This window comes from Sebastes umbrosus, chromosome 8 (assembly GCF_015220745.1).
Source record: "Sebastes umbrosus isolate fSebUmb1 chromosome 8, fSebUmb1.pri, whole genome shotgun sequence".
NCBI lineage: Eukaryota > Metazoa > Chordata > Actinopteri > Perciformes > Sebastidae > Sebastes > Sebastes umbrosus.
In genome coordinates this window covers 11,878,061-11,902,355 of record NC_051276.1, presented here as the reverse complement: position 1 = coordinate 11,902,355, position 24,295 = coordinate 11,878,061, and the positions used below count along the sequence as shown (strand labels likewise).

General features: G+C 41.2%; 1 protein-coding gene and 1 long non-coding RNA gene across 13 annotated transcripts in view; both read right to left on the bottom strand.

Annotated features, from left to right (window-relative positions):
• pde4d (phosphodiesterase 4D, cAMP-specific) overlaps window positions 1-24,295 on the bottom strand; it is a 218,555-nt gene that overhangs the window by 7,438 nt on the left and 186,822 nt on the right. For 11 of the 12 annotated variants that reach the window (XM_037779043.1, XM_037779044.1, XM_037779046.1 and 8 more), the window contains 8 exons: window positions 20,121-20,312; window positions 16,395-16,431; window positions 16,219-16,295; window positions 15,795-15,844; window positions 9,954-10,066; window positions 1,134-1,227; window positions 261-436; window positions 8-106 (listed from right to left, as the gene is read on the bottom strand). In XM_037779043.1, coding sequence (XP_037634971.1) covers window positions 8-106; window positions 261-436; window positions 1,134-1,227; window positions 9,954-10,066; window positions 15,795-15,844; window positions 16,219-16,295; window positions 16,395-16,431; window positions 20,121-20,312 — 838 coding nt within the window. Of the gene's footprint in view, window positions 1-7; window positions 107-260; window positions 437-1,133; window positions 1,228-2,841; window positions 3,349-9,953; window positions 10,067-15,794; window positions 15,845-16,218; window positions 16,296-16,394; window positions 16,432-20,120; window positions 20,313-24,295 lie in introns of those variants that run through there. The other variant, XM_037779051.1, reaches the window with a different exon arrangement.
• On the bottom strand, window positions 14,329-15,556 carry LOC119493592. Its single transcript, XR_005207993.1, has 2 exons — window positions 15,497-15,556; window positions 14,329-14,572 (listed from the first exon to the last, which is right to left on the bottom strand). It is a non-coding gene; the product is annotated as an uncharacterized LOC119493592 (long non-coding RNA).

Sequence of the window (24,295 nt, the reverse complement as noted above, 5' to 3'; positions counted from 1 at the left end):
TCGTTACCTGGAATATCGTGTACATCATGACTGTCAGTGGCCGATTCCCAGAGAACTCTGAGATTTTAAAAACGTTAAGGCCCCATTTATTCACATGCTCCAGCTCCTGAACAAGGAATTAGAGACACAATTAGAAACAAAACATCCTTTTTACCTTCATTATTACCTGAGCCCCTACCACAAAGTACATTTCAGATAGTGTGCACTGTATTTAAGTGAAAGTGTCACTTATTTTAGTTTACTGGGACACACAAACGCACCTTAGCGAGTTCATCCTCGGTCTCGGTCTTGACTCCGAAGCGAGGGATATTAGAGTTTGTGAGGCTGGTAGAGTGTTGCAGCTTTTTCACCCCGCTGATCTGAGACATGGGCTTGTTCTTCTTCTCCTTCTCCTTCTGCGTCTGAGGGGTGGGCATCTCCACTTCATGCTGCTTGTCTGGAGAGACCCAGCGAAACACAAGCGAAGAGGGTGAATATCAGGATGATGAAGTCATTTTGGGTTTATGTTGAAGTGGTTCAACCAGAAATTTTTTTTTAGTTTTCTTCCTTTACAACCCTGTCTCCTACAAAATTACGCTCTCATACAACTTAACTGCATTCTCATGTATGTTTAGAGGGAAACGTAGTTTCTCCTGGATTACGGTTGCACCTTTAAACAGTTTTAAACACATGGTTAACATTATAAATTGAAACAAAACAATTTTTGGGGGGTAAAAAAACATCATGGTTTGACTTAAAATTTACTATGAAATTGAAACAAAACAAAAATGCTATACAACTTCTTTGTTAGGTTTAGGCAACCGAACTAAAACTACTTGACTATGTTTAGTAAAAAAAAACAAGTTAGTTAAATAATTAAAATATAATTATAATTAAATATAATTATAATAAGTGAACATTGACTTTTAGTTTCACACGGGACACGAACACTTGTTTACCAGATTAACCACTCTGGCAGTTTAAACATGGTTTCAGAAAAATGATATATGCTGCACGTCTTTGGTCATATACAAAACACGACACCACAGACTCACTCTGAAGCTTGGGCCCATATTAATTTTCACTTTTCAGGCAGAAGGAGATTTTTTTTCTTTATTCCCAATCCAGTGAGTCTATCCTGTGTCATCACTCACCCAGGAAGGTGCTGGAGATGAACTCAGACACCTGGTTCCCAGAGCGGCTCATCTCTGATAGGTGAGTCAGCTCCCTGTTCAACATCCTCTTGAACTGAAAGAGGGACACACACACAGAGATGAGGGGTTTCACAGTGTGTAATACAGGGCACAAAGAGCTGGTACTCAGAGGTACCGTACACATATTTAAATATATTTCATCCAAATAATCCACATAAACTGCAAACAAAATATGCTATGCTCATTTGACTATAAATGTTCTCTAAATATGTTTGAGGCCACTAATACAAAACCATTTATTTGATCAAAAATATACATTTTCATAATGGTTGTGAAGAAATCAAATGATTCCATCAACAGGGACCCTCCTGCTGGCTGCGGCCTTTTACTAACTAAATTTCCAGTCACATCACAAAAGCTGCACCCAGGAACGTCACCATTTCTGGTTTAACACACACACACAAACACAGACAGCGGGTCAGAGGGCTTCTGCCAGGGATACGTAATACGTAATCAGGACCCAATATCCCAGTTTCTTTCTTTTCTTCTTTCCAATTCACTTTTTCCTCTGCCTGCTCCTCCCTGCCTTTCCCTCACCCCGTTCTCTCTACTCTCTCGGGTGCCTAATTGGAGTGGCAGAGCCAAATTTAGCTGCAGGTTTTGATTTGAAGACCAAATTGATTGACATGGAGGAGAAGGCTTAAAGTCAGGGATTTTCCAAAGTGGCTGCTGTAAAAAGAAAAAGAGTTACAAAATGGGTTGCAAAACAAAAACCTCTCGAATAAAGTGGCTGCATTGTCTGTATCCTTCTGGCTACGGTCCAAATGCATAATTTATGTCTATTGATTAAGTATTTACGTCAATATTGATCACTTAAAATAGACCATTACAGCACTGCGGAGTGCTTACTGCGCAATAGTGTACTGAAGATCCTATTGAATAACACCCACGGGCATTCATTGCGTGGCTTTTTAAAATGGAGACACAAGAACCTTCTGTAGTGTGCTTTTGTCAGGTAATAAGAGCCAGTACAGTAGAAACGCGACAAATACATGTCATGTAGAGCTGTATTTATATGACACATAATTAAAACAAATAAATTAAATGGCAGTGAGAAAATCACTGCAAAGAAAATGTAAAGATTTAAAGATATTTGCTTTTTTAATGTGTGGCTAACCTAAAAAGCATCCCTCATAATATAAAAAAAAATATGGAGCAGCTCAACTACCCAGAGGTTTGTTGACCTAAATCAGTCTTCACAGGGCTCCACTGTTTTATTCCATCTAAGAGAGCCATTGTGGCATTAAACTACCTGAAATGACCGCCAAGTGTTTAACAATTTACAGGTGTAGTAAAAAGATCTGTGTTTTTAAATCCAAATTCACATAAAAATGTAACTGCGTGTGTTCTTCTTTGCCGTACATCCAGCCATGTCTACACCTTTCAGCATCATCAGCTCTCCCCATCACAGATACATCAAAAAGGATGATGGACACAGAGATGTCACACCTTTGAAGCATTGTTCAATGGGCAACATGTTGCCGGGGAGCTACATACAGTATGTGCTCTCTATTTGTGGTCATATAACCCTGCATCCAAATCTGTGTCAAATCTCTGGAAATGAATGTAAACAATCCCATTACAATAGGTGTTGAATAAAACACCTGAATAATGAATTAAAATAGACTAATCCGAGACCACATCTTACCTTTATATATCCCCAGGATACAGAGAGCAGATAATTTGCTTCAGGCATTTTGACAAATCAACAAAATCGATCCAGAAACAGAAAGGTGCAGGTTTACAGCCCAAAATACAGTTCGGATGATGAAAGCGCTACACAGCTAGTGAAACAAAAACAGTCCGCAGCTCTGGCCAGTAACAGACTTCAACCTGAAGAGCCTTTAGAGCTCGGTATTATGTCCATAAATGAAGCATCACGTCCCAGTTGTATCCACGGAAAGGAGACCATATTCCAGGAAGCAGATTCTGAGAGAGGTGCGGCGGGAACGAGGCTCCCCAAAGATCCTATGAGAGCATATTGTGACCACACACACACACACACACTGTGATACACAAATACTGGGACACACTGCTGAGGTTGTGAATAATTGATGATGGTGCGGATGCTTGGTAGATGCCAAAGCACCAGGACAGCAACAAAAAAAAATCTGTCAACAGCTCCCAAACAGGGCTGGCTGCCTTACTGCCTGCCTCTGTGTGTACACGACACAAGCTCCCATGTGAAGAGCGCAGGCTGCTTCTCTCACCGTGTCACACAACAGCAGCAAATCAGGGCCCAGATATGGAGCAAGTGTGAGCTCATCATCACCTCTGATTGGCTTGAATTGGAACAGACTTGAGGTCACCTGCTGTGTGATTGGCTGGGACTGAAGTCAGTGGAAAATTCACCCCTTCCCTTTTCTTCCATTCCTGCAGTGCAGCGGGATGTGGTTTTGTGTGTGTGTGTGTGTACATACAGTACATGTTCGTTTGTGTGTATGCAAGATACATTACATGCAATAGTAATGCGTGTGTTTGCGTGTTGGATGACCTAACCTACTCTACAGTATAATGTAAAAAGCACAGGTTACCTCATCCAACGTTATTCAATACTGAAAAACTGAGGTGAGGTCAGCTTTCACGCCAGTATTCATGGGAGATGAGTCACAGTAACATCACTGTTGAGATGATGTATTTATTGTATTCCATGAAAACCAATTAATCTTGCTAAAAGAATGAGCGTCACAGTAATCTGAAGTGGGCTCAGTCGGACTGAAACTGAAAGCACTGTGGCTGCTGTGTGTCACTGAGGACAAGAGGTCGTCGCTTTATTTTTTCGTTTTTTTGGAAACGAGGATCAAACCTTATTCAAGGAAGAGTTTTAATGTTTTTTTCCCATCAGTGACAGTACGAATGTTCATGTGTAAATACAAGTTATACTTCACGAACATATTTCATGTCTCTGGCAGTCACTTCTATTGCCACTAATTCAATAGCACTTACGATAGTCTCACAAAGATCTCCTTTTCATGAGAATAAAAGCAATTTAAAGTAAGACCTTACATACGACCATCTAAACAGACAAGAAACCATGACTTCAAATTTGAGTTTTTTGGTCTATAGAATCAGAAAATGCTGAAAAATGTTGATCAGTGTTTCCCAAAGGCCAAGATGACGTCCTCAAATGTCTTGTTTTGTCCTCAACTCAAAGATATTCAGTTTAATGTCATAGAGGAGTAAAGAAACCAGAAAATATTCACATTTAAGAAGCTGAAATCAGATCATTTTTACTTTGTTTCTAATATTTCTAAAGAAATACTCAAACCGATTAATCATTTATCAAAATAGTTGCCGATAGTTAACTAATTGATTAATCGATTAAATTAATTGTTGCAGCTCTACTATAAAGCTATGTAAAGCTGAGCAGAGCTGCAGATTTGGATGATAATTCAATTGAAAATGCTTTACTGGCATGAGCATAACAAAGACAATATTGCCAAATTGTTAATTTATGAGATTAAAAAGAAAAAGGTACTGTAGATTCATCATTGTGACGACCCCTTTTACTACACTGTCCTTAGATTAGGGCTGCATGATTATGACCAAAATGATAATCCAGATTATTTTGCCCATCTGCTTTCTGTTGCATTACAGCAAAATGAGTAATATACATATATTGTATACTGATTGTAAACGGAAAACCATCATGAATCTACAGTCTATGATCCTGCGATTGTATAGAAGAGGAGGTTTCTTCTTTCTTTCTTTTGGTGTGTGTGTGTGAGCGCATATGTGCACATGTGTCATGTATCATGTGTCATGTGTCTGTGATGGTCCAGTGGCTACATGGATTGAAAAGGGACCAAACGTGTCTCTGCTTACTTTACACCCCACCGCTACAGCCAGCCCGGCACTGTGAGTAATTTACAGCTACGCTGGAGCAGATGAGACAACTGGCTAACTGAGATCCAGCAGCTTTGATTGACTCCGAGCCAAGCAGGCCAGCACAGGCCCACCACACACACACACACACACACACACACACACACAGTTTACTCCCTGCAGAAGCATACAGTATACACAAATATAACGCCCACAGACACCCCTCCACACCTCTCCCCGTCACACAAACACACATACACACACATATTGATAGCTTAGCCAAGAGGTGTGAACACAAACTATTGGGTAGAAATTGGAAAGTGTCACACCAAGCTCAGCTGTGACTTGTGTGTAATTTGTTCCTCGGCGGAGTGACCAAAAATATCCCCTCTCTGCTGTATATAGCCCACGACACCTCCAGATCTCTGTTGCATTTGTTTCTTTTCTCACATTCCACATTTATTCTGGCGGCAGACGCCCTCATCTCTACACAACACAGCAGAGAAGGAACAGTTTAATTAGTGCTAACTGTTTTCAATGAATGCACCACTGACTGTGAGAAGTTTGCTGTCCATTCGTGACCTTAACAAAATGTGAAAAAGGAAATCTATAGAGTATGTAGGAAGCTAAATCGCAATGGTAAGGGGTAAGACATCAGTACAATATATAAACAGAAAAACTAACAGCAAAAATAGATAGATCAAACTGACAATGGAGAAAAGCAGAGATACAGCCAGATGGAAAAAAGGCCACTATAAAAATAAGTTTAAAAAAACAATGGATACAAGGTGTTTTAGCTTGTAATAAGTAAAAGATCTGCCAATTGTCTTGGTAAGATTTCTTGAAAAAGATGTAATATTTAGGCCATTCAAGATAGAAATAGGTCTTGAAATTAGCTGAGAAAACTCATTTTGAGCTACATTTCACTAGTATTAGGAACTTTTGTGTGTCATAATAAGCCTGTAATGCTCAAAAGTAGTATTTTTTCACTTAACAAGACATTCAAGATGCATTGTCTAAAAACAAGTCCCTGTATCTCAATGAAGTGCTACTTGTTAGGAGATTGTGTCTTATATCAAATATTATGAGAGTGTTATAAGTGTTATGGGATCCATCCATATACCCATCAATCCATTATCTGTAACCGCTTATCCTATTCAGGGTCGCTGGAGTTGATCCCAGCTGACATTGGGGGAAGGCGGGGTACAACCTGGACAGGTCGCCAGACTATCACAGAGCTAACACATAGAGACACGCTCACATTCACACCTACGGGCAATTTAGAGTCAACAATTAACCTAACCTGGATGTCTTTGGACTGTGGGAGGAAGCCGGAGAACCTGGAGAAAACCCATGCTAACACGCAAATGTACTAAGATGCAAACACCACACAGAAGGGCCGCCAAATCAGGTTTGAAACTGCAACCCTCTTGCTGTGAGGCGACAGGGCTAACCACTGCACCACCATGCAGGCCCATATTTTGACTAGTAATTGGACAAATATACTTGGTAAGATTTTGTAAGAAACCTTACCATCCAAAAAAAACTAAAATCCAAAAGACAAAACCTATCAGAAACTTGTTCATTTACTGTAAAATGACTTCGACCTGCACATGTGAGACAAACAAGTTACTAACAGAACGATAAGCCAATTCAGAGACGTCTCCTGGCTGAAGTAAACACATAGCAGTACTTAGTTAAGTACAGTAAAAACAACCCAGCCCTTGTGTCCATCAATTGTCTATACTGATCTTGAGCTGCTCAGATATCTTAGTCTTTTCAATCTTAAGAAGCAGACTGCCCAATTGGGATCTCCACAAGTGTGGGCAGTGTGCACGAGTACATTTTACAACATTGTGTATAGCCAGCAAAACAACTTGCAAAGGCAGAAGTATTGAGCAGGCTTGAGTACCTGAAAAAGTCAAAGAAAGGGAAATGAAAAGTATTGATGGTGGATGTCCTTGATGACTCACCCCACACACATCAAACACTGGACTGGACAATATATATATAAATTGTACATGGTGTCATCTCAAAATCAGGAGTATGTCCTCAAGGGTTGACTGTTTGAAACAGAATCCAAATTCGATCTGCAAATCGACCAGTGGAACTTGTTGTAATGGCTCTGTGTTGTGGGGATACACAGCATTTGGACCGACAAGAGGGAGAAACAAATATATTTAAAATGTTGCAACAGACACACTAAGGTTTTAGCCAGGTTGTACAGTATGGCTGGTGGCCAGAGGAGAGGATGTGTTGGATGTAGAAAACACTAGAAGTATCCAACTTAGACACTGTTTTTAGTTATTGCAGATGTCTCTCTGAATGGACAGACATTTACCTCACCAAGCCAATATTGCGAAGCTATTTCAAAATGTTAATATTTTTGCACTGTGTGTTGTGTAGGAAAATGGGCCCTGTTTCACGAGCACTGAATTTGGGTCATTTATGCACCCTTTGACTCCCTTTTCAAATACACTTGCAGAGAGAGCAGTGCAAACCTTTAAAGAAGGGTTAAGTCAAATGAAAAGTGACACTTCAGGGAAAACTACCCAGATTCCTGTTCAACTATCGCATCACTCACAAAAATCAGTCCTGATGAAATGATGGGATCTACTGTACATTTGACCAGAGCCAAGGTTCAACTGAGGCCGCTTACAATTGGGATCATGACACAACCAAAACACGTAGATTTTATCTTCACTAGAAACTACTCTTTCTACCCCGAAGTGGGTCCAAGTAGTTCTTCTTGTCCTACAATGATACCTTGGGAGATGATCAGACAATGAAGAGGCATCAAACTTGATTGGCACACACTGTTCCTGAGGCAGAGCCAGAGGAAAACCAGGTGCTAATCGTAGAATCACCTACACCCACACAAAAGGAGGAACTGTAACCATAGGAGCATCCTAAACTAGAGCCACCAGAGAAACCACCAGTCCAATGCTCAGCTCAAGAGAGATGCGGTCATCTCAAAGACTATTAAGGCTGTCCTTGACCAAAGAAATTCTTAGTCGACTAACACTTTAATCGACAGATCTTTAAAACTGAGTTTCTCCACAAAGACTCACACAAAAGCACCACTTAAAATCTTGTGTTTCTTGGAAATAAGTCACTCAGCATTAAAGCATTAAAAAAATGACTAATTGACTAAAGAAATCTTAGTCGACTAAGACCAAAACAAACGATGAGTTGACTAACAGACAAAGAGGGGGCATCCCTTAAGATTATGTAGGATAGAATGAAATACATTTCTAAGTAAAAGTGTATAGATATGTAGTAGAGTCAATTGAAAATAAGCGTTGTTTGTAGTGTTTGTATTTCAGCTGCTGTGTGAACAGCAATAATAATACTGAACATGTCGTCTCCCTGGTGTGAGATCCTTTAGGGCAAACAGGTATGTCACCTTGTTTGACCTACTGTTATAACAGCCCCTGGACTTAATGGAGTAACTCTGAGGATGCTGATATTCAGAGGTGACATGCATTATTACCTTAGGTTATGTCAGAATCTGATTGGGGTCATTACTGAAAGCAGAAGGAACTGTACTGCTTCCACTGAGCAAACACAAAACAACAGCAGCTACACAATGTGACTTCTAAAGGACACTGCTAAAGCACTGCTAGTAGGATTTTCAAAGGAATGTCAATGGAAATCACATTCAGAGGAAGCGAGGTACAGATTTTGCTGTAATTTAATTCAATTTACATCAAGGGAATTCCATTTTATTGTTTCTTTTTAATCTCAGCCTTCCCTTCATTGATGAATTAAGGCTTCCGTTGAGTGTTGATGAATGAAAGTCTGCAGGGCTCAGACACAAAGTAAAGGCTATAATGTGTGGGAGATGTAGTGACTGTATTACCTATGATGTGTGTGTGTTGCTGGAGTGAGATAGCAGGCTGGTTGGGCCCGTGGCTGTTGCCATGACAACCAGAGATAGCTGTCCTAGTGAGCAATAGTGAGGTAGTGCATGTTACAGGTTTGTAATCTTTTAAATGAGGTAGATGTCCCAGTCATGCATGTGACCGTGGTAACATCAGCGGTGTGTAATTCCTTTGTCTGTCTGTCCTCCCTGCCTCTCGTCTTGGTCCATCCCCCCTCGTGTGACATCACAGTGTCTGACATCACCAGAGCTGATCAGCATTCAGAGCGGCACAGCAGCCTCCCTCCACACACACACACATTTCCTTAGGTCACTCTTGGGGACATTACATAGACTTACATTCATTTCCTGGAGACTTACCCTAACCATAACCACGACTTGCCTAACCCTAACACTTAACCTTCCCCTAACCTTAACCACTGATCCCAAAAGTCAGCAAAGTCGCACAAGCCATCCCTATTTAACTGGTATGAAATGTGTCCCTGAAGGAAGCTTAAGTCAGGAACACACACACATGTATACAGACACAGGAGGTGACTGAGCATGCTCACAGAACAACTCCCTGCCCGCAAGATGATGCTATCACTAACACACAATAGAACACAAAAAGTCTAATGCAGTGCACTTTGATGGTTGAGTGCTGAAAAAGGCATCATATATACAACCAAGTAATGACTGTAGAAGAAGTGAGCTCCTCGGGCTCAAATAGTAACTATGGGTTGATAAACACTTTGACCAATGAACAAAGAGAGGGACAAAGGAGCAGGTGACGCACAGAGGAGGTAATGTCCATTTAATATTATACTATACCCATCAAAATGAATCAAATCAACAACCTATAATTTAAAGGATCTATCTGCTCCTGGTCATTTGCATGAAGTTGTGCTGCACATCAGCTTGCCACAAGCCACAAAAACACACACACACAGTGAGTCCTGGGTAGCAGCTTCTGAACATGGTTCAATAAATAAAGCAGGAAATACATCCATACAATTGAAGTCTGACCAAAAAAAATGAATTAAGTTGGTGTAAACTTTTCTTGTCATTCTTACCTTGTTGGAAGCCATCTCGCTGACAGAGTGTCTCGTCTGCAGCGTCTCCAGCTGGTCCAGACACCAGTCCAGCTCCTCCAGGGTCTCAGTGGCCAGTTTCTGGTAGGCCTCCTCTACAGGGGCAAGACAGGAGGGCAAGGGGTCAGTAAGGGCCCGCTTCAGAGGGCTAGTGGACGGTCCAGGCCCGGGGTCTCCCACCCCACAAACAGCTAAGCTGGGATACCCCGAGTAGACACATGGGTGACTCTTCATACTGGACAGGTGAGCCAGATGTGCGGGCCTGGGAGTAGTCCTGTATCCTAACCCACAGATGAGCAGTCACAGGTCAGCTGCAGCAAAGCTCACTGATTCCCCTTGGAGAAAAGTAACCTCCAGTGTAGTCCTACAGTTCAAATCCTGGATTCTTCCTTTTAAGAGTGAGTCAGATACAATCCCAGGGAGTACAGTTGGAAGTGATGAATGGCAAACAGCCACCCTGAGTCAGTTCTGGGTGTCCAAATGAATGTTAAAAGTAGGAAAATCACAGCAGAGAATACAGAGAGCAAAAAGGAGCAACAGCAATCTCACACAGACAGACTCATTCACTATCTCCCATACGCAGCACACGTATCACAGTCAGTGATCGAGGTGTGTGAGGTTTACGCTATCATTCATAAGAGAGATGTAATTCCAGTCATGTAGCAGGATGAACAGCAGTCTGCTTAGCAGGCCCATGTCTGCCATAGGAGGGATGGAGGGAAGACAGGGACGGTGGAAAGGAGAGACTCAGAACCAGTCAAGATCCATACTGTCAATACCGTCCAGCAAGGAATGAACGCCGGATTGTTCACAGCGTCCTGACATGGTTAACAAACACAAAGACATCTCAAACACACACGGACACACACATACACACACAAACACACACAGACACACTCACACCAGATGAAATGCTAACCATAACACATTATGATTTTGTCTCCTTAGCCTCTCTGCCAATGAAAACATCCATGGTATCCGTGAAGCAAAGGGTGTAATCCGGTGCTGTGTGTGTGTGCTGGATAGTGTTTCCTATAGATGCTGTGTGTATAGGGGGTGGGCTGCTGTTGCTTCGGCGTCCCTGGTAGCCAAACGTGCTGCTCTCCCCAAGCTGTACCTAAAGCCTGAGAGGACTGCACTGTGGATGGGGAAGGGACGGTGACAAAATGTGGACCGGAGTTATGGAGGGAGTGGAGCCAGAGCTGGGAGCTCCCTATACTGTGTGTGCTCGCATGCTAATATGTGTTCAGCATACAAATATGCCAAATCAGAGAGGTAAACAAATAGATGGCTGACGATATGGTAAAGATGGCAGAGCGTCGGCGTCACAAGCCAAACATGAAATTGTCTATTTTCTATTTGAAATTGAAGACATGCCTCTCTCAAAGTCAGCCTATGTTAACAGAAAAAATGTCACCTTGTCAGAAGCCAATTAATATTGATGCCTTGACTAATTTGGGAAGGCACAGGCTTTTAATGTTATGTGATCTGGGAGGGGGGTCACTTTAGCTGTAATTCAATTACACAGACAGAGAAAACAGTAGCAGATTAAAATACACAAGGACCACATTTAGTCACATGATGCCGTATCAGTTTAACATTTCAGTTAGCATTTAGAGCCCATTAAAGCCTTCGGGAAAAGATACTGTGCTGTCTGAATTAAAGCTTAAATCTTTCATTCTGGGTCAATTCATTCTAAAAGTAAATGATGCAAAGTTTACAGCTCTGGGTTGCACGTGTAGTGTTTCAGCTCCACAAATTGGAGTGATTCATTTTAATATTAAATACTATGTTTGGAAACATGCCTTTTTGTTTCAATGCATGACTTTGTTAGTGTATAAGCTTGACCACAGGCCACCTCTATTGTGTCCCCCTATTCTCAAATATCCCCCCTCTCCTGCTTCATTGTCTTTGACAAATCTCTCCCTCCCTCCTTCCATTAGCCCCCTTCCTCTCCCACACTCCTCGTTTCCTCCGCTGATCTCTGAACATCCTTCCTCCTCCCTCTTTTGTCTCCTCTCTGTCTCTCTCCTCTTTCTTCCTCTCAGTCTCCTCTTTCTCTCTCTCCGTCTCTCTCCCTGGTGTGGTGTCAGTGGCTGGGGTGCTACTCTTTCTGACAGCAACTGCACTGACGTCAATGACATTCTTCTCATGCTTAGTGCGACATCAGACACCGGCGCTCGGAGAGGCCACTCTGCTGCACAGACGCAGGGCTGCAGCCAAACTATGTACCGGAACAGCTCGACAGTGAAGTCGGACTGTGAGAGGGAGAAGATGAGAGAGGAGGAGGAGGAGGGGGAGGAAGGAGAAAAATATCCAGAGACAAGAGGCTGAACTACTAAGAAATAATACTGATATCAATTGTTTAGATTATTCATATATGTTGTTATTTTATCGTGCATCAGCCCAAATGCTTATATGTTCAGCAGCTTTAGTTACATTTTAAGAGATTTTAAGATGCAAAATAAACCCGTAAGATACTATGGATTCCAACAGAATGCACTGAACCAAGTGTCATGAAAATGACAATGTTCCTATTTAATGATGTTTAGTTTCACTCTGATTCGTTCCTCATCCTCTTGTGTTGTTTTATACAAAGGTTTTGTTTCCTTCCACACGGAGCTTCAAAACAAACAGTTAATAGAGAAAGAACTGTCCATCTCTTTAAATCCTTTAATAGATTTTAAGAGGCCTGGGTCATTTGAATAAAATATCCTATTTATTTGGGGCCTGATATTATCCGTAAGTACCTCAAGCCCTGTTGTTTCCATAAGAAGTACAAGATGCAATATGGAGGGAAAGGGAGAGTAATTTAGAGTAGTGGCCTCACTCATATTACAATCAACTTTATGTCCACAATACAAGTAGTAACCAACGATTTGAAAAACTTTAATAATATTTTGGATTAAATGTATGGGATGTTAAATGTTAAAAAAATATCGTCCGCATTATGGCTACAATGATTAATCGCTTAGTTGTCAACTTTAAAATGAATCACCAACTATTTTGATAATCGATTAATCGATAAAATTCTCTGATTCCAGCTTCTTCAATGGGAATATTTTCTGGTTTCTTTACTCCTCTATGACAGTAAACTGAATATCTTTGAGTCGTGGACAAAACAAGACATTTGAGGACGTCACGCCATTTTATAGACCAAACAACTAATCGATTAATCAAGAAAACAAAAATAATCTTTAGTTGCAGCCCTAGTCTGCATATATCTTTTGAAACTTTGGAGCATAAACTGTTACCCTGTTTGCTCTGTTATTCTCATGCTCTCTCTCTCTTTATCTTTAACCGGCATCTATTCTCATCCACAATAGGTAAAAGGTCACAGAAAGTCCAATAATTTTTAAAAATCTTAGATGATTCTAAAATATCTTCTCTATCTGAACAGAATGACAAGCAGGAGAGGATGTAAGCGGGATGAGGATATATAGGAAACGTAGAGAAAGATCTAAAAAGCCTAAATGTAACCATCCTTCTTTAATTCACTAGTATCCGATCCCTGACTGCTTTACTGAGTTACTATCAATTATTCTTCCTTTATTGTCTTTATCTGCAAGATGACTTAGTCGCCGCCTCAGCAAGCCGCTGCATTACAAGCAGTCAATACTCTCAAACAATCATGATCATGACTCACAGCTGTCACCAGTTTATGGCAGGGCCCATAATGGCTGTGCACCAGTATGATTGTGTTCTAAATATAGCCCAATGTCAACAGTTCCTCATATATAAGCAGGTTATGTATCAGGAATGTGATTCTTGGGAGGAATGTCTACATAGATCTCCTTCAAATCTGGAAGAAGAAAGCACTTTTTTTCCACTTGTAATAATAACAATTAGGGATAATTTTACTAAACAAAACACAGTGAATTATTATTTATTAATGGCGTTAAAGGTTATATGGTGTCTCCTGCGAACAGCAGCTAGGTTACAGCCATTGATACTGCTAAAAAGAAAAGTGACTGTCAAGGACAAGTCTATTCTAGCCATCTAAGGCTGTCTGTGTGATGCCCTCCTCACAACAAAAACTCTTAAAGTAGGTCAGAAAGGCTGTAGACGCTGTCTGTCTAGTGGCCACAGCACATCGACCTATTCAAGTCAGGTATGACTATATATATGGCCTGACAATCCGTTATTGAAGTATTGATAAGTCTATGGTTATGGTTGAAATCCTCAAACTGAACATCAGCACTGTATAAACCAAAACTAAACACTTTCTTCAGCTTGTCTCTAAGAAAGTAAGTTTATTAAGAACGTGGAGATCTGGAGCTTCACCGACGCGAAGTTAATATCCACTACAGTATAAAACTGCTTTATAGGGAGGGTTCGCAAACAAATTATATCCACAAAAGGCCGCACCTATCCAAACTTTATCGAAAATAGCAAACAACAGCTACTGACAGGGAAATATTTGCTCTTGGTTTATCCTTTTTTTTCCTCTTGGCCATGTTTTTGCTCCATTGAACCGATTATCTGCAAAATATGTCATCCATATTTGTATTCTGACAGTTTTGGATATTATGTTCATGTTCTCTGGCTCCCTGCACAGCATGTCTGTGTTTGCCAGCCCCTCATCACCACCACGCTGATATCTTACAATAGACAAAAACATCACTGCAACAACACCAGCGTCCTTTATATCAGTTGTATCAATACTTCTAATGCGATATCACTTTACTTTAAGTCCCCCTATTTAGGATTTACTGTACAAGCAGTATATAAACATGTAATGAGTACGGGATAATGAACAGTTAGTGGGTCATTGTGGTGAAATAAACCCCGACAGGATGATGCAGGACCTCTGAGCGCTTATTACACGGCCACGTACTTAAAAAATCAATAATTTGACACAAAAATGGTCCTCAATACTAGATCAGAACTGCGTCCATAGCAACGGTTATGGTACATAGCAGCGGTACAGAAACCCCGTGTTTATTTCTCAACAATGACCGGCACGCTGTACATTATCCCTTACTTATTACTTGGCTACTTACTTAAGAAATCAGTAATGGTCTGCTATAAAGAAATAACAGACCGTAGAACACAGTGATTGACCAATCAGAATTGAGTATTCAACAAAGCCGTGTACTAAATGGTTTATAATACACCATACTGTCATTGTGAGCATATATAAGAACATTTGTAAGTGTGTATTAATGTACAGTATTTGTCAACAATTAATGCATCTCCTATGATGACATATTATATTATAGTTGCTGACAAATACATTAATCAATACTTATATTTGCTTACAACTACATTATAGTGTGTCAGGAACCATTTATTGAATGTTTAGATACTGCTTAGAAAATGCTAAATAGTGGGACTTCAAATGAAGTGTTACCTCTAATGCTAACAAGTAAGGGAGAATGTAGCGAGCTGGTCATTGTTGTGAAATAAACCCCGACAGGGCAATGCCTGCTCCGCGTTGGGGTGCGGCATCACCTTGAAGGGGTTTATTTCAGAACAATGACCTCCTACCTGTACATTATCCCGCTTACTACACGGCTACTTACATAAGAAATCAATCATTTGACACAAAACGGCCTGCCAGAGTCCGACATCAGAACTGCGCCCATAACAACGGTCTGTTATACATAGCAACGGTCTGCTATAAAGAAAAAACAGACCGGAGAACGCCTTGATTGACCAATCACAATTGAGTATTCAACAAAGCCGTGTAATAATAGTAATTATTATTATTTACTTTTTCTATGGAAAATCTATTCCTGATTCCCAGACCACACATTTAATCACACATACACAAACACATCGAGGACACAAACCAACACGCTGCTCTTGCTGTTAACATACCTGTGAAGTTGGGCTTGGTGATTGGCGTTGGGTTACACATGGGTGATCTCCTGTCAGGGGGGAAACAAACACACACTGAGACATTTCCTTTCCAAAACAATACAATCAGTAGTTTAACTTTTTACCTGACCAGTACAGAAGCACCATTTCCCTTCACTCATCTCTACACATGTAGCAGAGCCTTCACACACTGTTGCTACTGTTGTTGTAGTACTCAATAAGAACAGCAGAGGGCGAGCAAAGCCAGACTGGCCACAGTGCAGGTAGGTGCAGCATGTGATGACTTATTTAGTAGAACATCTTAGTCATAAAGTGACTGTCATCAAATATGTGATATGCTGACATGTTGACCATTGACCTATCTCCTCCCATTATGACATATTTCATGTTTGAAAAAAAAAAAGCAGTAAGGCTGGCAACTTACTTATTGGATGCTCTGTCGATCTGTAGATTAGTTAATGCACCAAAGTTGTTTCGTACAGTTCTCAAGCTGGCAAGAACCTGAAGGAAACATGAGAGATTAGGACTGAATCATACATCAATTTATGACACTGTAAAATATGAAGACAGTACAAAAAAATAAATGGCACAAATGCTCACCTGTGCAAATGGCGTTACAATCATATCGTCACCATGACTGAAAAAAACAAAGACAGTGGCTTTAATCTTAGCTGCAGAGCTACAGTATATTGACATTCGACAACATGTGCTGAAAAGGTCAAGGGGTGGAGGAGGAGGGAGGGAGGGAGGAGCGAGGGTCATCACATTAGATTAGTTTCAGCATCTCTGATCCCCTCAATCACAGTGACATGTTTACTCATCACATCAGCTACCAGCTGAGGCCCTATGGTCACAATGCGTAGTAGTTTCAACAGTTTGGGGTTTCAATAAGGGATTTATTGGTGGACATGTCTCATGTACAGTATGTGCACATACAGTAGTTAAAGCTGCAGTGGGTAGAAATGGAGCAAATATGATTAAAAAAAGGTTATTTTTTATAAAATGTTCACTTTATCCTGACAGTAGCGCATGAGACAGGTAATCTGAAAAAATTCATGTTCCTCTGTGTCCTCCGGTGCTCCTAATAGCATCTGCAAGATTTCACAGACCGGAAGAAAAACAACTAATCAGAGCTGATCTGGAGTCTGCCTTCCAGCTGCCGTTTATACATGAGAGCCGGCTGACAATCACTCGCAAACTCCGAACAAACGGTCAAACTAGGCAGCGCTGATCAAATATGAATTAATATTCCGTTACTGTAATGCCTATTTCTTGCCTCAAATGTTTTCAGAAACATCTTGTAGTGCACTGTTTAGCTGTAAAATGAGAAAGTTTGTGATCCAGCAACCATGTTGAAATTAGTTGAAGAAATACCAAGCACCACCCACCAGCCGGAGCACAGCCAATAGGAATGCTTAATAGGAATGCTCTCACTGAAATGACCTGTGATTGGCTAAAGTCTCCTGTCACAGGCTAGATTTTGAAAGCCTGAAAACAGAGCCATGAGGAGGTGCAGAAGTCTAGTTATCTTTCAGAGCACTTGAATTACAATATCCTGAAAGGTTACTATGGAATTTTTGCCCAATAATGCCATAAATGTTCTGCCTATTGAACGTTTAAGTGAGTTCCTGGCAAAATATTCTCAACACAAGGACAAAACCTGCAAGCTGTCTTTGTACTTGCTGTACAGCCATGTCCCTCATACAGTCACACTTTCACCACATCCTTCCCCTGCTGAATGAGAGAGGCATCCGCCGATACGTTACACGGAAACACACCGTGTTAATAATAAGCCGACCACCTCACGGTGTCGCCAGCTGTGAGCTGTGATCTGTTTTTAAAGTCAGGCACCTTGGCGGAGGTCTGCGCTCTCCGAGTGCCATTCTAGTGTTTTCACTGGCATTGGTTTGTTTGTCTGTCTGTCTGTCTGTCTGTCTGTCTGTCTGTTAGCAGGATTACTCCAAAAGTTCGCAATGGATTTGAACAAAATTTTTGGGAGGGATGGGGTGTAGCACAATGAACAATCTATTAGATTTTGGTGGCGATCCGGATCATGATCCAGATTCAGGAATTTTTTTAAAGATTCCGATCAGCCTGAGCACTAAGACCACAGGGTATAACACATGTGCAGTGTAACTGATGACGAGTTGATGACGCATGACCCCGCCCCCTTCCTTCTGAGAGCAGAGAGATACGTGTGTGGATGTGTGGCAAGACTTCAAGGTGAGGGAGCTGCCGGCTGTCCGCGGTGAGAAAGAAAAAAGCGGTAGATGACGGGATGACAGACAACATAGTGTAACGTTATACAGACATAACAAGGCTGCTGAATGAGAGAGGCATCCGCCGATACGTTACACGGAAACACACCGTGTTAATAATAAGCCGACCACCTCACGGTACCACCAGCTGTGAGCTGTAATCTGTTTTGAAAGTCAGGCACCTCGGCGGAGGTCTGCGCTCTCCGAGTGCCATTCTAGTTATTTCATATATTTATTGACTTTTATTTATCCAGGGAAAAGTCAGCTGAGCACGTTTCTGACTTTGCTTCACCGATTGCCCCGGTTTTCAAGCCCGGCTCTCACACGTGGCTCCTGGAGTAGGTGGAGTATCAGAGCCTTGAGCACCTCAGTGTGCATTGTTAAGGGAGAGGCATTACTCATTCAATTCCAGCTAAAGGAATCTTAAACAGCAATCTTTGAGTCAGAGACCTGCTGACCTTGGAACTATGTTATGACTGTCAACATTTGTTCAGGTGACAGGAGTCAGTGTGTCAGTGTCAAGGAGATCTCCTCCTACAAGACCACAGCCACGTCATGCACACACCCACTGGCATGTGAGCTGACACGTCTGGTATGAAAGTCAAAAGAGACGCAGGCTCGTCATGTGTTACTATCACAAGACAAATAGAAGGTATTCAGAGTAAAGATGATGGGCTATGTACTCTATGAGAGTGACGAACGAGAGAGGCAAGAATATGAGATGTGTCTTTGTTAAGTACTTAAGGAAACATGCAATTTATTTTTTTACATGATTAACTTGATTGTGAAGCTGTATTATTAACATCATAAAGAGAGCTATTAAGACAAATTGCCTCCTGGAAGTTTCCTTGTTTATTCAATGCAGCAGAAAAAAGGCTGTGAAAGAATGAGGCATAAAGGTATAGAAATAAAATAGGAGTAGAAGGGTCATTAATCTGTTTTTTTCGTGGTGATTTGACCAGTACAAAAGATAATGGCTATTGTTGTTAGTTGTTATGGTGACAACAGAACACACGTCAGTGGGGCCGTAAAATGTGGTGCCGGGAAGAGAACAGACGCAACTCTAGGTAGCTTGTTCCTCTATGGGGAGTGAGGAAGAGGGACCATTTAGACCGGGCGCTGCCGCTGGCCACCAGTTCGCTGTTTAACTAATTTTCTGTAACACTGAAACAAAGTTTCTTCTAGACACGACCAAGTCATTCTGTTACAACAGTCACAATGGCAACAGTTCACATAAAAATGTCCGCCGCTCTGACGTTGATTTGAATGGAATTCTCCGTTCTACTCCTAATCTAATTCTATGCATAAAGGATTTTTTTTCGTTTGTTTTGAACAAGGTAAGTGGATAGTGGGTGTAGGTCAAGGAAGGGTCATTGGTTTAATACTCCAGAGGCAAAATGCAGCAGTAAGGAGGAAGTATAAGGTTACTGCAGGACATTGTTTTTCATCCTTTTGTCTATTTGTCTTTCCTTCAGGCTGGATCGAAATGCTATATTTTCGGTCAATATTTTTATTTCCTGTAGCACTAAGCGTACAGTACATGTAACTGGATAGCCACCACTGTGTGGGAAATGAGGAATGTGCTATCAATATATACACTGACTGACCCAGAAGATGCCAGCTGGTTTGTGTTGTTTTATCATCATGTCTGGAGTGTGTTCTGCTACAGTTGTAAAGCAATGGGGAGTTGGGGATGATAAAAAAAAACATAAACAGATTAAATGCAGCACACAAATCCATCCCAGTATTCGTATGAGTTATATAGAAATAATCTGCAAAATATCAGAGTCACATAAACTGTACTTGTGGACACTTTGTGACTGACCACTTTGTTTATGCTGCTGGATCTGGCTAAGAATAAATGTGACACCACGCAATCAGCTGTTGGTCATGCACACTTCCCACCGGGGCCAAAGCTAGCTGCACGGCAGCTTTAAGACCTGGTCTGATAAACATCCAACCGTGACACAGATTCATACACAGAAATAACCACATTCAGCACAATAGGGAGCATTTGAGTGTATTTTAACAAGGTTCAGGTGGAAGGCAAAAGACACCATGCACTCACATGTCACTGGCAATGGAGGAGTTTCGGGACATGGACTTGGGCGAGAGGTCGTAGTCACTGTCGGATCGGTAGAGGAACGACTCTCTCCGTTGGCTGTGGACAAAATTGGCCTGCAGGATGAGGCCTGAGCCCGGGCTGGCCATGGGGTCCAGGGGGCTGCGACCTGATGACGTGCCATTGTCCACATCAAAACTGCATATGGAGACAAATAGAGAGGGAGAAAGACAAATATCAGAATATGATCATGTACATAATAATTGGTATTGTAATACAAAAAAAATTCTTAAAACATTATTTTGAGGTTATTTGAAAAGTCAAGCAACATTTGTGATCATGTTCAACTCCCCGATGACACTCCAGAAGAGGACATTTTAATATAATGCCATATATAACATCAACTATTTTGACAATCGATTAATCGGTTTGAGTAATTTTTCAAGAAAAAAAAAGAAAAAATTCTCTGATTCAAGTTTCTCAAGTAAGGGATAATGTACAGCTGACGGGACATTGTTGTGAAAGAAACCCAGAGAGGGCGATAGGGAGGGGTCTTGAATCGCCCTGAAGGGGTTTCTTTCACAACAATGACCCGCTAGCTGTACATTATCCCGCTTATTACACAGCTACTTACTTAAGAAATCAATAATTTGACACAAAAACGGTCCATTGCGCCCATAGCAATGGTCTGTTATACATAGCAATGGTCTGCTATAAAGAAATAACAGACTGTGATTGACCAATCAGAATCGAGTATTCAACAAAGCCGTGTAATACATGTAAATATTTCTTGGCTTCGGGCAACACTGGTCGATATTTTTCACCATTTTCTAACATTTTATAGAGCGAACAACTAATCGATTAATTGAGAAAATAATCAGCAGATTAATCGACAATGAAAATTATCGTTAGTTGCAGCCCTAATAATGCTAAACAGCCAAGATTCACGCTTCAGCATGTCTGATGTTCTTTCAACAGTCAAAAGATGAGGGGAAGAATGCATTGATCAACTCTCCTCAGAATCAATTTGACAATCTGACCGCCACCTGAAATGATGCCACTTCTCCAGTCTTTTTACATACAAATTCTTATAAAAGTGCACACCATGTATGAATGAATAGATTAACTTCTAATAAAGTCCTGTGTGTCTATAACAGACTGTACTTACGGCTGCATGATGTGACTCCATGTCTAAATAAATCACAAGCTTTATGCAAATATGAATTACATGTGAGAGGTCTCGATGACTTCAGAGCTTACTCACATGTCGTCTAAACCCACATGAATATTTTTTCCATGCACTTCCATATGTTGCTCCATGGTCACGGGCCGTGTAGGCATGAGGGCCCTCTACTACTCATGCACTACTGGATGACGTAAATGAGCTCTTAAGCCTAACCATTTATATTTATAATCAGTCAGTCACTCATTATCTGGCTGATTATTGGATAATTATGATTGGTGGCAGAATAACCAACAGTTATAACTAACGCAGCCATATTCAAAGCCGTCTACACACAACAACAAGCGATGTGCTTTGTTTAAACTCTGCAGAGGGCCACAGAGAATACCTCTGCTCCAACACTGCCACTGACTCACAGTCGAAAGGCATTTCTAAACCAGTGACACCATTTCCCACTGGGATGTCACCATGAGCTCCTTAGTCTCCTAGGTGATTGTTCACCCAGGTGATGACTAACGCCCGTCACTGGAGATATCTGCCTCATCGCTAAGACTATCAAGCAATCCCATAATCCCCTCTGGTGTGGATGCTAAGGTCAGGGGGGATTCCTTGAAGTGCGACACATAATACGCAAGTGAGATGACGTCCCCTCTGTCATCATCATCATCCTCACTATGGAAACAATCCCACATTTATATCATCTACGTCTCAGCTGGTACGGGACGCCCTGCTCATATTAGCGGCATGTTTATGAATGCATAAAGCACAGGATGTCCTGAGAACAGAGTGTACATACGTGTGTGTTTGCACGGTGTGGAAAGCACGCTCCAATGTTGAACTTTAACATAACAACTAAAACATTCCTTGTCATTACACAATGAGAAATGACTAACATTGCTATCAGGACCCTTCCTTTTTTTCCACCTTGAGCTTGTGCGTATTCTTCAGGATATTTCACATCCTCAATAGATGATTCACTGACCTAACAGGTGGAGGTTATTGTCACTTTGGATTGTACTAAGCAAGGATGATTGTGAAAAAGGGGGATTGTACTCTTTGTGAGACCAGTTTTAAGAGGAAGAAGTCATTACCGTGTATCTGAACACGCCCGACACAGCCACAACAACACACAGGACATGCCAGGCATATTTTCCACAACAACTACATGGCTAAACGCTGTGTTATCCCTGTGTTATCTCTCCGAGTAGCAGTGGCTAAGTGAGTGTGAGTTTTGGTAGTGGAATGGGATAGTTTGGCCGTCTGCCTGATGACTTAAGGAAGGGCAATCGTATTGTCCTCTTCTGGGTCTCTAACGTGCGCGTGCACACACACACACACACACACACACACACACACACACACACACGATAGAGAGACAGAGAGGTAATATGTGAGTTGCAATGACTCCAGCAACTTTCCTCCACAGTTTGTCTCATATTACACACATCACCCCAATCTCTGTCCCTGAGTCCTCTCACTCTGTTTTCTATATATAGTATTAGATCAGAAGCATGTCAGTCTAAACTAGGGCTGCAACTAACAATTACCTTCATTATCTCAATTAATAAATTAGTTGTTTGGTCTATAAAATGAAAGAAAATGGTGAAAGATGTAGATCAGTGTTTCCCAAAGCCCAAGATGACGTCCTCAAATGTCTTGTTTTGTCCACAACTCAAAGATATTCAGTTTACTGTCATAGAGGAGTAAAGAAACCAGAACATATTCACATTTAAGAAGCTGGAATCAGAGAATTTAGACTTTTTTTCTCTCTAAAAAAATGACTCAAACCGATATGTTGATTATCAAAATAGTTGGTGATTAGTTCAATAGTTGACAACTAATCGATTAATCGTTGCATCTCTAGTCTAAACCAGTTATCATCTCTATACTTACACAAACACTCATACACAACTAATACAATCCACACCCTCTTATCACATCAAGTGATCCATTGGTTTACTTTACTGCAGGTGTGAAACAACCACAGACACTCATTGCAGGCACACGTCACTCCGTTCTCCAGCTGTTCTAGGTGTGATAAGTGTGTATGGGTGTGTGTGTGTATCATGTTTGCGTACGAGACAGAGACAAAGATCCCAGATAGAGCGATAGTGAAAGTGACGAAACACAACACCGAGCATATGTTTAACAGCCCATTCATAATCACACTTACACTGACGTCACAGCGTACACGGATTCTCAGCCAAACCCCTGACGCGTAACTCCACTTACAGTGGGAGTTTGTGTGTGACTCCACAGACACGCCCTCTTCGGGAATGATCTTCGCAACTAGTTTATGGAAGTATTACACCAGCATTGACATCACAGTGGGAATGTCTGGCCTGTTTCCCTGCTCTGACTCAAAGCAGCAGCATTTAATGAGCAGAGTTCGGGGGGAAAAAAAGAAGAAAAATCACTATGACTGTTGTAAGAATCAACAAAAAGCACAAGCACGACTCATAGGGGTATTCTCATAGAGATGGGAAGTAAACCCAGCATAACTTAGAGGCCAAGACAAAAAAGAGACCACAGTTTACCCAAAAAGGGAGTGATCCAGAACTCGGATATAAATGGCGAGGGAGGAAATATGTGATGTGCAAACACTGGATGGATGACGGAGATCTCTTTCAAGTTGCTAAAAGATATCTATCTAATAATTGTGACACCATCAAACGTCACACCAATTATTGTTTCTACCTTTCTTTCTAGTTTTTAAACTTCATATATTTCCGCAAGTGAACTTGCAGAAAGAGGAGAGGACACAAAGAACAAAGAAAGAAAGAAATTCATGCTTAGCTGTAAACTATACAGTATTGTATAAACTGATCAATGATGGCCAATGTAGATGTATCTGTGCTGGAGCTGCAAATTGCACATATTTTGCACTGATATTTAGTATTTCAAGATATGATTAGGTCTCAGAATTAACTTCCTAGATCCCTAGCTGACACGTTTTTAATTTACACAACGGCTATTAATAATAATGCCACCCTTGACA